The sequence below is a fragment of the Mandrillus leucophaeus genome, unplaced genomic scaffold, assembly GCF_000951045.1.
Source record: "Mandrillus leucophaeus isolate KB7577 unplaced genomic scaffold, Mleu.le_1.0 Scaffold2, whole genome shotgun sequence".
NCBI lineage: Eukaryota > Metazoa > Chordata > Mammalia > Primates > Cercopithecidae > Mandrillus > Mandrillus leucophaeus.
The window spans coordinates 5,343,664-5,358,917 of record NW_012102031.1 but is presented as its reverse complement, the minus strand read 5'-3'; the positions used below and the strand labels follow the sequence as shown (position 1 = coordinate 5,358,917).

Genomic DNA, 15,254 nt, shown 5'->3' with positions numbered 1-15,254 from the left:
GTGCCCGGCCGATTAGCATTTATTTTTATTACCAGGATAGATCTGTCAATGTTCAGTGTGTTCTTCCTGTTTTTTTACTCATTTACCCTTCACAGTAACCCCATGAAGTAGGAGTTTTTCTCATTTTACAGATGAGGAGACAGCACAGAAATAAGTCATGTAGCTAGTTTAATGGACATGCTGAGATTTGAACCTGCAGTGTCTGGTACCAGAGCCTAATTTCTAAACTGTGCTATGCAGCCCTTCAATGCATATCAGAGCAAGCTGAACTCTGCAGGTTTTGAGGGGCCGCCATTGTGTAATGGGCATTAGAGATAGGATAGATCAGTCGAAGCTGGGATAGTCAGGAGTGACTTCACCAACGAAATAGAATTTAAGCAAGTCAGAAGGATGGGGGAGGGAAAGCAAATCGCCAAAGGCCTATTGGATCAATGAATAGGATCTCTGACATATGTTTTCTTTTTTTGTTGTTTTGAAAGAGCTGATTTTAGTTGAAAAGCAAAGGAAACCTCGGACATTGCATGGTTTTAGGCTTCACCCTTGCCACTCTCCTGAGCCTAAGTTCTACTTGGTGTGGACCCCAAGGTCCTTCCCACCCCTGCCACCCATTAGGTTGAGCTGAGAGATCAGCCAGGGGGAAGAGTCACTTATGACTGAGAAGAATTGTTCTGCGGGTTCGTTAGTAAGCAGGGGAGAGAAAGGGAGAAAACCTTGTTCAGAGATTGAACACCTCCAGCCAAAGAAGGTGTGGCTTCGAGGTCTCTCACCACTAGCAAATGGATCCAAGTCATGCGGCACCAAAAGAGATTAGCAGCCGAAGGTGTTCAAGTGACACAACATCAAAACATGCCACCAATGATGAATCCGTATCTGTACGGGTCTCCAGCAGCCTCGATTCTTGCCTCCTCACTCACAAGAAGGACTTCGACTGAGGGGCATAAGGCAGAAGAAGAGAGGGAGGCAAGTTTGAGAGCAGGAGTGAAAGTTTATTAAAAAGCTTTAGAACAGGAATGAAAGAAAGGAAAGGACAGGTGGAAGAGGGCCAGGTGGGTAACCTGAAAGGCAAGTGTGCTGACGTGTGTTTCTTTATTCCCCAGGTCTTTTCTGATTAGAAGCATATAAACCAGTGCCTACAAAACTTAGCTGGGGCATAGTGGCGCATGCCAGCTGGTTGGGAGACTGAGGTGGGAGGATTGCTTGAACCTGGGGGGTTGAGGCTGCAGTGAGCTGGTGTGAGGCTGCAGTGAGCTGTGCAATAGAGCGAGACCCTCTCTGAAAATAAAATTTAAAAATGGACCAGTGATGTTGAATAGAAATATAGCTAGACATGAATGTAATTTTAATTTTTCAGCCAAGTGAAGTGGAGATTTATTTAAAATATTATTTCTGTATGTAATCAGTATTTAAAAATTAAGGGGATATTTGCCCTTTTTTTCTTTATACTAAGTTTCCTAAATCCAGTGTGTATCAGAAATACTTGATTCATACTTAGATTTCATAGAGTTTGTGACTGGAAAAGTAGATTCAAATACTAAAGTAATTCCAAATAGACCTAAAAGTTTTCCAATAACTGAGTTAAGTGTTGGTTTTTAAACTTAAATGACAACTAACTGAAATATAAGTTTAACTCTTTGCTTATGTAGTAGCCACATGTAGCTAGTGGCTACTGCATTGGGCAGTGCCGGCAGATACAGATGATAGCTGAAACCAAGCATCTTGTGAGTCTTTCTTTAGGAGAATGTAGTGAAGAAATGCTGGTGCCTTCGGAAGTATGTTTCTTTAGGGATGAGTGGGCAGGCAAAGAAAGGGTCTAGTTAAGGAAGCAGAAAGAAAAGTGAAAAGTAGATAGTAAATTGGCAGAGAAATGTCACAGGAACCAAAAAGTCTGCAGAAGAAACTTTGAGGAAGAGAGTATCACCAAATGTTTTAGTGAGGTCCAGATGAGAAAAAAGCCAGTTGAATTTGGTAACTTGGAGGGCCTTGGTAACCTTAGCAAGGTCAATGTCAATTGAGTGACAGAAGCAACAACCAGAGAGCAGTGAGGTGAGAAAGGGGAATTGATAAGTATAGGGGACACAAAGGGTCATTTAGAAGCTTTGCGTTTTGTTTCTGTGTTTTTTTTTGTTTTTTTTTTTGAGATGGGGTTTCTCTTTTGTTGCCCAGTCTAGAGTGCAATGGCACAATCTCAGCTCACTGCAACCTCCGCCTCCTGGCTCCAAGCGATTCTCCTGTCTCAGCCTCCCAGCTAGTTGGGGTTATAGGCGTGCACCACCACGCCTGGCTAATTTTGTATTTTTAGTGGAGACGGGGCTTCACCATGTTGATCAGGCTGGTCTTGAACTCCTAACCTCAAGTGATCCACCCGCCTCAGCCTCCCAGTGTTGGGATTACAGGTGTGAGCCAGCGTGCCTGGCCTGTTTCAGTATTTCTTTTCTGTTCTATTTCTGTGTTTCTCCCCAACCCCCATCCCATAGAGACAGAGCCTTCCCATATTGTCCAGGCTTGTCTTGAATTCCTGGGTTCAAGCGATCCCCCTATACTGGCCTCCCAAAGTGATGAGATTGCAGGCGTGAGCCATCATGCCTGGCCTGTTCGGTGTTTTTTAGGGGAACTTGAGCATGTTTATATGTTGGACTAAAAGAGCCAAAGAAGCAGGAGGGGTGGGGCTTGAGGAGTTTGGAGGAAAGTATTAATAGCTACTGAGGGGATCAGGAGAAGAAAATTAAACAACCTGTTGCAGGTTTGTCAAGTAGCAGTGTTTGGATTGGATAGGCAGCAGTGTTTAAATTGGATGCTGTAGGTCTGTTGTGGCCTTGGACTGCAGCAGATTGATTTGCTTCTGTACTGATTTGCTTCTGTGTTTGGAGATGTTTGGATGTGCTCCAGGAGATGGAAACGCTATGTGTTGAAGAATGGTGGCCAGAAACGTAGTTCTCATGTCAGGAAACAGCAAGCAGTTAAATATGGCTATAGTTAATGATACAGAGGCAGGAGATTATCCTGAAAAGCTTAATGGGTCCCTAACTGATACAAAAATATTATTTTCTTGTGTTGAGAAAGATTGAAGTGTGGAGTTGGGTTAAGGACAGTTGTGGACTTGAAGGGCTCTGGCCTCAGCTCTGTTTATTTGATATCTTCCCCTTTCTAAGCCTGGGTCTTCATCTGTAAAATGTTAGGATTGGCATTCTCCAGTCCTTTTGGAATTTTAGAGATTTTTTTGCTTAATTTTTAGCTGGACCAAGCTGACTGAAAGATTCTTCAAGAATACACCTTGGCCCGAGGCTGAAGCCATTGCTCCACAGGTTGGCAATGGTAGGTGTGAGCTCTTTCTATCTTGTACACTGAGTGGTGTCCAGTGGCCGAGAGTCATTAGACAGAACGCTCAAGAGGGTCTCTGTCTGTTTAGCTCACCGTTTTGTATCCCCCGTGCTTGGTATATAGTAGGGCCTTAGTAAAATAACTTGTTGAAGGCTGGATGATTTAAGAGGGGACAGAGATCTCTCAGATGTGGTGAAATTTAGATATTTGTACTGACTTGTTTCTATTTCCCTCTGTAATTTGGGGGTCATTACAGTCACTCTGGAATAAGCTCTCTAGCCTCCCACCTTACACTTTTTTAGATTCTGTCCTTTATATATGGGTGAGGTAGGCAAATCCAACTTCATGATTTTGCTTGTGGATACTCAGCTACCCTAGCACCATTTTTTTTTTTTTTTACATGCAGTCTCGCTCTGTCACCCAGGCTGAAGTGCAGTGGCGCAGTCTCGGCTCACTGCAACCTCTGCCTCCCGGGTTCAAACGATTCTCCTGGGTTCAAGCGATTCTCCTGGGTTCAAGCAATTCTCCTACCTCAGCCTCCCGAGTAGCTGGAATTACAGGCTCCCGCCACCATGCCCAGCTAATTTTTGTATTTTTAGTAGAGATGGGGTTTTACCATGTTGGCCAGGCTGGTCTCGAACTCCTGACGTCAGGCAATCCACCCACCTCAGCCTCCCAAAGTGCTGGGACTATAGGCATGAACCACTGCACCCAGCCTGCCCAGCTAATTTTTAAAAATTTTTTGTAGATGTGGGGTCACACCTTTGTTGATCTGGCTGATCTTGAACTCCTGACCTCAAGTGATCTTCCCAGAGTTCTGAGATTACAGGCATGAGCCACTGTGCCCAGCCACATTGTCTTGATTATTGTGTTTTTGTAGTAAGTTTTGAAATTGGGAATTGTAAGTCCCCCAACTTTGTTCTTTTTTTTTTTTTTCTCCAAGATTGTTTTGACTATTCTGGGTCTCTTGAATTTCCTTATTAATTTTAGGACGGACTTGTCAATTTCTGCAAAGCAGCCAGCTGGGATTTTGAGAGGAATTGCCTAGAATCTGAAGATCACTTTGGGGACTATTGCCGTCCTAACAGTATTAAGTCCTCCAGGCCAGGCGCGGTGGCTCACGCCTGTAATCCCAGCACTTTGGGAGGCCGAGGTGGGTGGATCACGAGGTCAGGAGATGGAGACCATCCTGGCTAACATGGTGAAACCCCGTCTCTACTAAAAGTATTAAAAAATTAGCTGGGTGTGGTCACGGGCGCCTGTAATCCCAGCTACTCGGGAGGCAGAGCTTGCAGTGAGCCGAGACTGGGCCACTGCACTCCAGCCTGGGCAATAGAGCAAGACTCCATCCCCCCCTAAAAAAACACGAAACACAAAAAAAACAGTATTAAGTCCTCCAGTCCATGGATGTGGGATGTCTTTGGTTTATTTAGGTCTTTGGTTGCGTTCACCAATGTTTTGTGTTTTCAGTGTACAAGTCTCTCATTTTGTTTTTTGAACGTTTTTTGAACATTTACTCCTTTTTTTTTTTTTCTCCCTAAGACAGAGTTAGGAAGTCTCGCTGTGTCACTCAGGCTGGAGTGCAGTGACACGATCTCTGCTCACTGCAACCTCTGCCTCCTGGGCTCAAGCAGTTCTCCTGCCTCAGCCTCCCGAGTAGCTGGGATTACAGGCGCCCGGCTAATTTTTATATTTTTAGTAGAAATGGTGTTTTACCATGTTGGCCAGGCTGGTTTTGAACTCCTGACCTCAAATGATCCACCCGCCTCAGCCTCCCAAAGTGCTGGGATCACAGGCATGAACCACCACGCCTGGCCTGAACATTTACCCTTAATTGACTGGGTGTTGTGGCTCATGGCTATAATTCTGGCACTTTGGGAAGCTGAGGTGGGAGGGTTACTTGAGGCAGGGAGATTGAGACCAGCCTGAGCGACATAGGGAGACCCCCTTCTCTACAAAAAAAAAAATTTTTCTTTTGAGACGTAGTCTCACTCTGTTCCCCAGGCTGGAGTGCAGTGGCCGGATCTCAGCTCACTGCAAGTTCCGCCTCCTGGGTTTACGCCATTCTGCCTCGGCCTCACAAGTAGCTGGGACTACAGGCGCCCGCCACCAGTTTTTTTGTATTTTTTTAGTAGAGACGGGGTTTTACCATGTTAGCCAGGATGGTCTCAATCTCCTAACCTTGTGATCTGCCCGTCTCGGCCTCCCATAGTGCTGGGATTACAGGCTTGAGCCACCGTGCCCGGTCTAAAAAGAAAAATTTTCTTTTGAAAAATTATCCAGGCATGGTGGCACATGCCTGTAGTCCCACCTACTCAGGAGGCTGAGGTGGAAGGATCACTTGAGCCCTAGAGGTCAAGACTGCAGTGAGCCATGATAATACCATTGCACTCCAACCTTGGCAACAGAGCAAGACTCTGTCTTCAAACAAACAACATTCTGAAATTAGTATTTTCTTTCTTCCTTTCTTCTTTCTTTTTTTTTTTTTTTTTGACACACGGGTCTCACTATGTTGCCCAGGCTGGAGTGTACTGTGATCATGGCTGACTGCAACCTCTGCCTCCTGGGCTCAAGTGATCCTCCCACTTTAGCCTGCCGGGTAGCTGGGACTGTGGGTGCGCACTACCACGCTCTTCTAATTACTCCTGTGTGCTGGTTTATTTATGCACTTGGACGGCAGAAGTCTCTAAATGGAGAAGGGAAATAGATCTGAATGAGATCTTAATTTCATCAACGGAGATTGAGATTGATGGAGTCAAATGAGAAGTGGATTTTCTCATTGCATGTATTCTTGAGGCATATGCATAGCAATTTAGATGTTGTTTAGTCTTCAAAATTACCTTTATTCCTCCCCACCAAAGAGCTAAAGCTGCCAGGATACCCCAGTTTTATGGATAGTGAAGTACCCCTCTGCCATCTCTTTCAGATGCTGTCTTCCTGATATTATACAAAGAATTATACTACAGGCACATTTATGCCAAAGTCAGTGTAAGTATTTAAATGTCGCAGTGTTTTTGTTTTTTTAACTCTGTGCTATTTTTGTCCCTAGAACACAGTCATTTGTTTATATTGGTTCAGTGTCTAGGCGTGATTGGCCTGTTTTTGAGTTTTCTCTTAAGAAATGGTGGAGGGAACAGTTTAACCCAGAAAGCTGTTCCAGACACACCAACCTATATAACCTATGCATTCTTTTAAATTTATCTGTCCCCACAGTTCTCCTGGACTGGGCAATCACCCATGCACTGGTTATAGGCTGCCATCCTCATAGGGTATTTCCAGGCACCTGCTGCTGCTTCTGCTTGGGGTTCTTTTTCCCTTCAGAGCACTGAGCCTCCGTTTCTCTGAAATGTACATAACACTGTCACTGTATGCCAAGCACAATGCTAGGCAGTTAGCACACATCTTCACATATCTCATTCTACTATCAATCGTGCAAAGTTGGCACCTGAGGTGCCAAGAGGTTACTTTTTCTCAAATTCATCCAGCTAGTAAGTGACAAAACTCCTTGACTCTAGACCAGCTTGTTATAACATCAGTGTTCTACACATTATCCCAACTTTGGGCACTTGCTAGATTCTGTTCTTCCTGACTTCTAAATTATAGAGTGCCTAAAGTTTCTTTCTTTTCTTTTTTTTGAAACAGAGTCTCGCTCTGTCGCCCAGGCTGGAGTGCAGTGGTGCAATCTCAGCTCACCGCAAGCTCCGCCTCCCAGGTTTATGCCATTCTCCTGCCTTAGCCTCCTGAGTAGCTGGGACTACAGGTGCCCGCTACCATGCCTGGCTGATTTTTTTTGTATTTTTAGTAGTAGAGACGGGGTTTCACCGTGTCAGCCACGATGGTCTCCATCTCCTGACCTTGAGTTCTGCCCGCCTCAGCCTCCCAGAGTGTTGGGATTACAGGCGTGAGCCACTGAGCCCGGCCTAGAGTGCCTAAAGTTTCTTAAAATGCCATCTGTACTATTTAAGGCCAGGCATGGTGGCTTGGGGAGGCTGAGGGCAGATCACCTGAGGTCAGGAGTTTGAGACCAGCCTGGCCAACATGGAGAAACCCTGTCTCTACTAAAAATATAAAAATACAGAAATCAGCTGGGCGTGGTGGCAGGTGCCTGTAATCCCAGCTACTTGGGAGACTGAGGCAGGAGAATCGCTTGAACCCGGGAAGCAGAGGTTGCAGTGAGCCAAGATTGTACCACTGCACTCCAGCCTGGGTGACAGAGCGAGATTTTGTCTCAAAAAAAAAAAAAAATGCCATCTGTGTTATTTATATACACCAATGACTTAATCTCTATCTTTAGCCTCAGTTGCCCCACTGAAGTCCAGACTTGTATATTCAACTGTCAACATCTGCACTTGACTGAGAGTCATCTCAAGCTTAACACATCTAAAACTGAATTCTTATTTTCCCTCTAGTTTTTCCCATGGTAACCATCTCAATAAACGCTACCGTTAATTACCCAGTTAATTGGACTAAAAACCTTGGCATTATTTTTGACTTTTTCTGACATGAAATCCAGCAAATCCTGTTCAGTTCTGTCTTCAACATACTTCTTTTTGTTGTTTTGTTTTATTTTGTTTTGTTTTTGAGACGGAGTCTTGCTTTGTCGTCTAGGCTGGAGTGCAGTGGCATAATCTCGGCTCACTGCAACCTCTGCCTCCTGGGCTCAAGCGATTCTCCTGCCTCAGCCTCCCAAGTAACTGGGATTACAGGCATGCGCCACCACGCCTGGCTAATTTTTGTATTTTTAGTAGAGATGGGGTTTCGCTTGTTGCCCAGGCTGGTCTTGAACTCCTGACCTCAGGTAATCCGCCCGCCTCGGCTTCCCAAAGTGCTAGGATTACAGGCGTGAGCCACTGCACCTGGCCTTCAACATACTTCTTGAATCAGCCACTTTTCACTGCCACACTGCTGCTCACCTAGTTGAAGTCATTATCATCTCTTCCCTGAATTATTGCAGGAGCTGCTTACCTGGTGTCAGTTTCCACTCTTGGCTGTTTATGCTCAACATAATAACCAGCATGATCCTTTTGCTACATGTTTTCATCAGGTCACTCCCTCCCAATCCTACCATGACTTCCTAGCACATTTACTAATTCCAGGTTTTAGCCCTGTTTCCCTTCTCAGTCATTTCCTGAAACTTCCCCTCCCTCCCTGGGCTCCTGGCAATATTCTGTGGCACTTCAGAGTACTTATCTCTTATACATTGTTATTATTTGTTTATTTAGGGGAGGGAGTTTCCTCATCTACTAGAAGGTTAACTCCACCGGGTATGCACGTTGTCTTGTTCACTAATGTAACCAGTACCTAGAAGAATAATGTCTGATCATAATGGTGTTAATTGAGCATGTGTGTGCTTGCATGCATATGTAAATGAAGGAAATTGGCACCAGGATCTCCACCTAAGGAGGTCCTAGTTTCTCACAGTTACTCACCCCTCTTCTTGAGGATCACTTGATAGGGCTAGAACTCCTGCCTTGGCCACAGGAGCCACTGTCAGTAGTGGTAGGTGGAAAAGTGCTTGCTGCCAGAGTAAGGGGCCTTGTCTTTCTGGCATCCCAGTGGGATCTCTGACTACTCTATCTGATAGAAAGTAAAGATACCTGGCTGGGCGCGGTGACTCACACCTGTAATCCCAGAATTTTGGGAGGCAGAGGTGAGTGGATCACAAGGTCAGGAGTTTGAGACCAGCCTAACTGATGTGGTGAAACCCTGTATCTACTAAAAATACAAAAATTAGCCAGGTGTGGTGGGGCGTGCCTGTAGTCCCAGCTACTCGGGAGGCTGAGACGGAGGAATCGCTTGACCCCGGGAGATGGAGGTTGCAGTGAGCTGAGATCGCAGCACTGTACTCCAGCCTGGGCTACAGAGCAAGACTCTATCTCAAAAACAAAAAAGAGTAAAGATTCCTACTGCCATTGATGCTGAAGTTCAGGTGCTTTGTGGATATGCTAAGAGTCTAGCCATTATGTGTACATTGCTTTTTTGGGAACACCATGACACCATAGCCCATAGTATAGCTGCTTTTACCACCTCTAATCTCTCTGTTCAGTCTGTAGATGAAGATTCAGCAGAAGTTTTTTGATGCTATAATCTTTTTATTAGGTACCAGGGCTCCTACATAAATGACCAGTTTTAAGCCCCTGGGGAGTAGGTTTTTCATTGAATATGCTTAGATTGTGCTTAATGTATTAAGCACCTTACATAATTTTTTTAAAACATAGATGGGGTCTTGCCATGTTTCCCAGGCTGGTCTCAAACTCCTGGGTTCCGGTGATCTGCTCACCGCAGCCTCCCAAAGTGCTGAGATTATAGGCGTGAGCCACTGCACCCAGCTACATAATCTTACTTAATTGTGACTAGTCAACAATCTTTTGCCCACATTTTACAGAGAGATTAAATACCTTGTGAGAACCCCACAGTTAAGAGGTGGGACTGACTCCAAAGTTGTTTCTTCCCCATCACAAATACATTGTTCATGGTATGGTTCCCCAGCTCAGAAGCCATCAGTGGTTCTCAGATGCAAGCAACATAAAGCCCGGACCAAGGGTCAGCCACCTTCTCTGTGGAGGGTCAGATAATAAATATTTTACGCTCGCAGGCCATGATGGTTTCTGTCAAATCTGTTCAGCTATGTCTTTGTAGCAGTTATAACCAATATGTAATGAGTGGGCATGGCTGTGTTCCAGTAAAACTTCTTTATTTACAAAACAGGTGGTGGAATAGACTTGCAGGCCCCCTGACCTGGATTCTTGTTTGGCATTGGAAGACTGCTACATTCCTGGCCCATAGTCCAGTGATGCCCGGTGCAGCATTATCTTCTCTAACTCACTAGCCTTTAGGTGCCACAATTTAACTTCTTCGCCTTTGCTAGTGTGGTTTTTTCCTGAAACAGTTTTCCTTCTCTCTGCTTTGCCAGATCATCGTGCCTGCTCTGAGGGTCATTTAAGGTCTGTTGCTGTAGAACCTAACGTCATGTTGCAGTATTCAGTGCCTCGACTGCTATAGGACTTTGTCTTCCCTCTCACTTGTGTATTCACATACTACCAAGGAGAGGACTGATACCAATTCTAATGTATTTGTTCACAGCTATCACAGTATACCATGGGTAAAACACATTAAAATTAAATATCTGTATCTTGATATCTCTGTTTTCTTAACAGGGGGGACCTTCCTTGGAGCAGAGGTTTGAATCCTATTACAACTACTGCAATCTCTTCAACTACATTCTTAGTGAGTCTGAGATTTGGCCAAGGGGTTGTGTGTGGTTATGATGAGGTTCAGCATTGGCCTCCAGCTTTTTTTTTTTTTTTTTTTTTTTAAGCAGGATCTTAATGTGTAGGTGGGAAAGGGGAGGTCTTGTGATTCATGGTCCTTTTCAGAGAGAAATTACAAAGTATTCTGCAGCCTATGGAATGGGCAGAGTCATTGCTTTGAATCTGACTTTTCTGTGATCTCCTGCACAGATGCCGATGGTCCTGCTCCTCTTGAACTACCCAACCAGTGGCTCTGGGATATCATCGATGAGTTCATCTACCAGGTATCTGGTCAGCCTTAGCCTAATTTGAAGTAACTGGTCCATGCCACGAATAGCTGTTACTATTGTTTTTGTAAAAAAGCTGCATGGTGTAAAAATATCCCCATTATAGTATAAAATACCCCATGGCAGTAGACTCCAGTTTCAATTAGCTTTCTGAAGAGAAAGTGAAGCCTAAGCTCTCCAGATAGGAAGCTAGAAGTCGATAAGTTCAGCTCCTGACGGTCATCAGGCTCTTACTTGACCTTGTTAGGTGGTCTGGCTGGAAGAACACAGGCTTCACAGGCTTTGGAGCCAGGTGGAAGTGGATTCTAACCTGAGTGCTGCCACCTGCTGGTAGCTCTGTAACAGGGATGTGCTACTTAAACTAGGAGCCTCACTTTCTTTTTTTTCTTTTTTTTTGAGACAGAGTCTCGCTCTGTCGCCCAGGCTGGGGTGCAGTGGCTGGATCTCAGCTCACTGCAAGCTCCACCTCCCGGATTTACGCCATTCTCCTGCCTCAGCCTCCCGAGTAGCTGGGACTACAGGCGCCCGCCACCTCGCCCGGCTAGTTTTTTGTATTTTTTAGTAGAGACGGGGTTTCACTGTGTTAGCCAGGATGGTCTCCATCTCCTGACCTAGTGATCCGCCCGTCTTGGCCTCCCAAAGTGCTGGGATTACAGGCTTGAGCCACCGCGCCCAGCTGCCTCGCTTTCTTTACCCACACAATGGAAATGTTCTGTACCTTTTTTTTTTTTAAGAGGGTCTCATTCTGTTGCTCAGGCTAGAGTGCAGTGGTGTGATAATAGCTTACTGCAGCCTAGAACTCCTGGGCTCAAGTGATTTTCCCACCTCAGCCACCTGAGTAGCTGCCACTACAAGGCCCGGATATTTATATTACTGTAGAGATGAGGGTCTTGCTGTGTTGCCCATGCTGGTCTTGAACTCCTGGCCTCAAGTGAGCCTCTTGATTTGGCCTCCCAAAGTGAGCCCCCATGCCCAGCCATCTATATCTTGATTGTGGTGGTGGTTACTTAAGTGTATGCTTGATCACAATACAACAGAACATTTTCATCACAATGAGAATATCACCTGCCTCAGAAGTTACTGTTCAAGGTCGACTAAGAACTGTGCCAAATGCAAATAAAGGACAGCAGCTGTGTGGCCCGGGGGTGAAAGTTCAGATTTTTGCTGTTTACTGGCCTTTTTTTTTTTTTTTTTTTTCTTTCGAGATGGAGTCTCGCTCTATTACCCAGGCTGGAATACAGTGGCGTGATCCTGGCTCACTGCAACCTCTGCCTCGTGGGTTCAAACGATTCTCTTGTCTCGGCCTCCCAAGTAGCTGGGATTACAAGCACCCACCACCATGCCTGGCTAATTTTTGTATTTTTAGTAGAGACGGGGTTTCTCCATGTTGGCCAGGCTGGTCTTGAACTCCTGACCTCAGGTGATCCACCGTCCTCGGCCTCCCAAAGTGCTGGGATTACAGGAGTGAGCCACCGCGCCTGGTTTACTGGCCCATTTTAAAATGGTAACATGTTCTGTTGTGGGCACATTACTTAACCACACTGCATTGGTTTCCCCATCTCTAAAACAGGAATTGCTGTGAATGTTACTGAGATACTACGTATAAAGTGCTTAGGATAGTGCCTGTCACAGAATAATTAATACATGTTGCCTATTCATTGTGATGATGTTCAGTGCCATCATTATTCTTTTCCATCTTATTTAGCCCAGTCTTTCTATTTAAAAATACAAACTACAAGGTTGCTCACAACTGTAATCCCAGCATTTTTGGGGCCAAGGCAGTAGGATCTCTTCAGTTCTGGAGTTCGAGAAATAGAGACTACAAAACATAAAATAGACTGGGCGTGGTGGCTCACGCCTGTAATCCCAACACTTTGGGAGGCCTAGGCAGGCGGATCACAAGGTCTGAGATGGAGACAGACCATCCTGGCCACGATGGTGAAATACCATCTCTACTAAAATACAAAAAATCAGCCGGGCATGGTGGTGTGCGCCTGTAGTCCTAGCTACTCGTGAGGCTGAGAGAGGGGAATCACTTAAACCCGGGAGGCAGAGATTGCTGTGAGCCGAAATCTTGCCACTGCACTCCAGCCTGGCGACAGAGTGAGACCCGGTCTCAAAAAAAAAAAAAAAAGTATGTCATTTGACAAAATAAAATTCTTTTCCCCCTTTGTGCTCTGTCTATAGCTCTAACTGGTTATTTCAGGATAAATTGGTATCTTAATAAAGATGTTACTGAAACTCCATGAACCAGGGAGACGTTGGGTATACAAAGTGCGGAAGTGTTAGGAGTGGTGAGCTGAGAAACCTTCATAGTGCTCCTTGAGAAAGAGGCTTCCTGCTCAAGATTAAGCTTCAGTGCCTTTTATAGCAAAGACCACAAACTGCACTGGCCTTGTTTGCCCTCTGGCTCCTTGGCTTGTGACATCCTCTTATTTGGAATACTTATAGATGAATAGCAGTCCTTTTGACTTAGAGCAAATGAAGAAGGATCATCCGTGCTGATTTTCTTTATCCCTCTTAAGATAATCATAATTCCCTGGGCTTAGCCGGTGTTCTCGTTAAGGGGCTTACGGTGCTTTCTAACAAAGACTGTCCAGTGAGGGTCAGTGAGTGCCTGGTGTATTTCCTCCTGGCCAGGTAGATGCCACATGGGGTAGGTGGCTCTTCCTTGCCACTCTCTTTCATTGGTTTTTGTTTTTTCAAACTACAGATATAGTGAAAGTGCCTGCCTTCCTTGCTTTTGCAGAGGTATCAATTACTGTCTGGAAGGAAAGGCACCTTGTTGATGTCTCTCAGGCATTTACGTAAACATGACTATATAAAGAGAGATCGCCTCAAAAATGGTTATGTACTCTATTGTGCTATTTGTTGTGACTTGTTAACACTTAAACCATGTTTTCATAGACCTGACTTGTTCTTTTACTGCAGTATGCGTGCTGTGGGTATACCATGCCTCCGATGATGAACGTTTGGGTTGTCAGTTTCCACAGTTACAGACAGTGAATCAATGAATATCCATATATATGTTATACGTAGGCAAATTTTTAGGGATCACTACCTAGAAGTAGAATTGTGGCTTGAACGATACTTACTTTTTAAGTTTTTTAAAGTCAGCTTACTGAGGTGTAGTTTTTTTCTTTATTTAAGTAAAGATGAGCCACCGGCTCGTGCCTGTTAATCCCAGCACTTTGGGAGGCCGAGGCAGGCAGATCATGAGGTCAGGAGTTTGAGACCAGCCTGACCAACATGGTGAAACCGCCGTCTTTACTAAAAATACAAAAAAATTAGCCAGGCATGGTGACGAGTACCTGTAATCCCAGCTACTCAGGAGGCTGAGACAGGAGAATTGCTTGAAACCGGGAGGCGGAGGTTGCAGTGAGCTGAGATTGTACCACTACTCTCTAGCCTGGGCGATAAAGTGAGACTCCGTCTCAAAAAAAAAAAAAAAAAAAAAAACAGGTGTGAACCATGCCCAGCCATGAGATGTAGTTTATGCAATAAAGTGTACCAGTTATCAGTGTACAGTTGATGAGATTTGACAAATGTGTACAGTGCCACAATCAAGATAAAGAACATTTCAATCACTTTGAATTATAATAAATAGTAATATATTGCCCCACCAATGGGCTGTATCAAATTATGCTACTACCAGCGGTGTTTGAGAGCAACTGTTGGTTTTTCTGTTTGTTTGTTTAAGAGATGGGGGTCTTGCCTTTATGGTCCAGGGTGGAGTGCAGTGGTGTGATCACAGCTCATTGCAGCCTTGACCTCCTGGGATCAAGCAGTCCTCCCACCTTAGCCTCCTGAGTAGCTGTGACTACAGGTGCACCTAGCTGATTTTTAATTTGTTGCAGAGATGGGATCTTGAACTCCTGGGATCAAGCAGTTCTCCCTCTTCGGCCTCCAAAAGTGCTGGGGTTATAGACATGAGCCACCACACCTAGCCAAGAGCAACTGTTTTCTATACTGGATATTATCAGTCTGTCTAATTTTTGTCAGTTCAGTGGGAAAGAAATGATAATTCATACTTTTCTGGCCCGGCACAGTGGCTCATGCCTGTAATCCCAGCACTCTGGGAGGCCGAGGTGGCAGATCACTTGAGGCCAGGAGTTCGAGACCATCCTGGCCAACATGGTGAATCCCCGTCTCTACTAAAAATAAAAAATTAGCTGGATGTGATGGCGCATGCCTGTACTCCCAGCTCTCCAGGGGCTGAGGGGCGAGAATCACTTGAACCTGAGAGGCGGAGGTTGCAATGAGCCAATATCACACCACTGCACTCCACCCTGGGCAATAGAGTGAGACCCCTTCTCAAAAATGAAAAAAAAAATCGGCCAAGGCGGGCGGATCACGAGGTCAAGAGATAGAGACCATCCTAGCTAACACAATGAAACCC

General features: G+C 45.1%; 1 protein-coding gene across 1 annotated transcript in view; it reads left to right on the top strand.

The window, feature by feature from the left end:
* The window catches only part of EIF3L (eukaryotic translation initiation factor 3, subunit L), a 54,801-nt gene that overhangs the window by 16,407 nt on the left and 23,140 nt on the right, over window positions 1-15,254 (top strand). Inside the window, exons 5-8 of the mRNA XM_011978893.1 lie at window positions 3,233-3,312; window positions 6,245-6,306; window positions 10,476-10,545; window positions 10,779-10,852. Coding sequence (XP_011834283.1) covers window positions 3,233-3,312; window positions 6,245-6,306; window positions 10,476-10,545; window positions 10,779-10,852 — 286 coding nt within the window. The remainder of the gene's footprint in view (window positions 1-3,232; window positions 3,313-6,244; window positions 6,307-10,475; window positions 10,546-10,778; window positions 10,853-15,254) is intronic.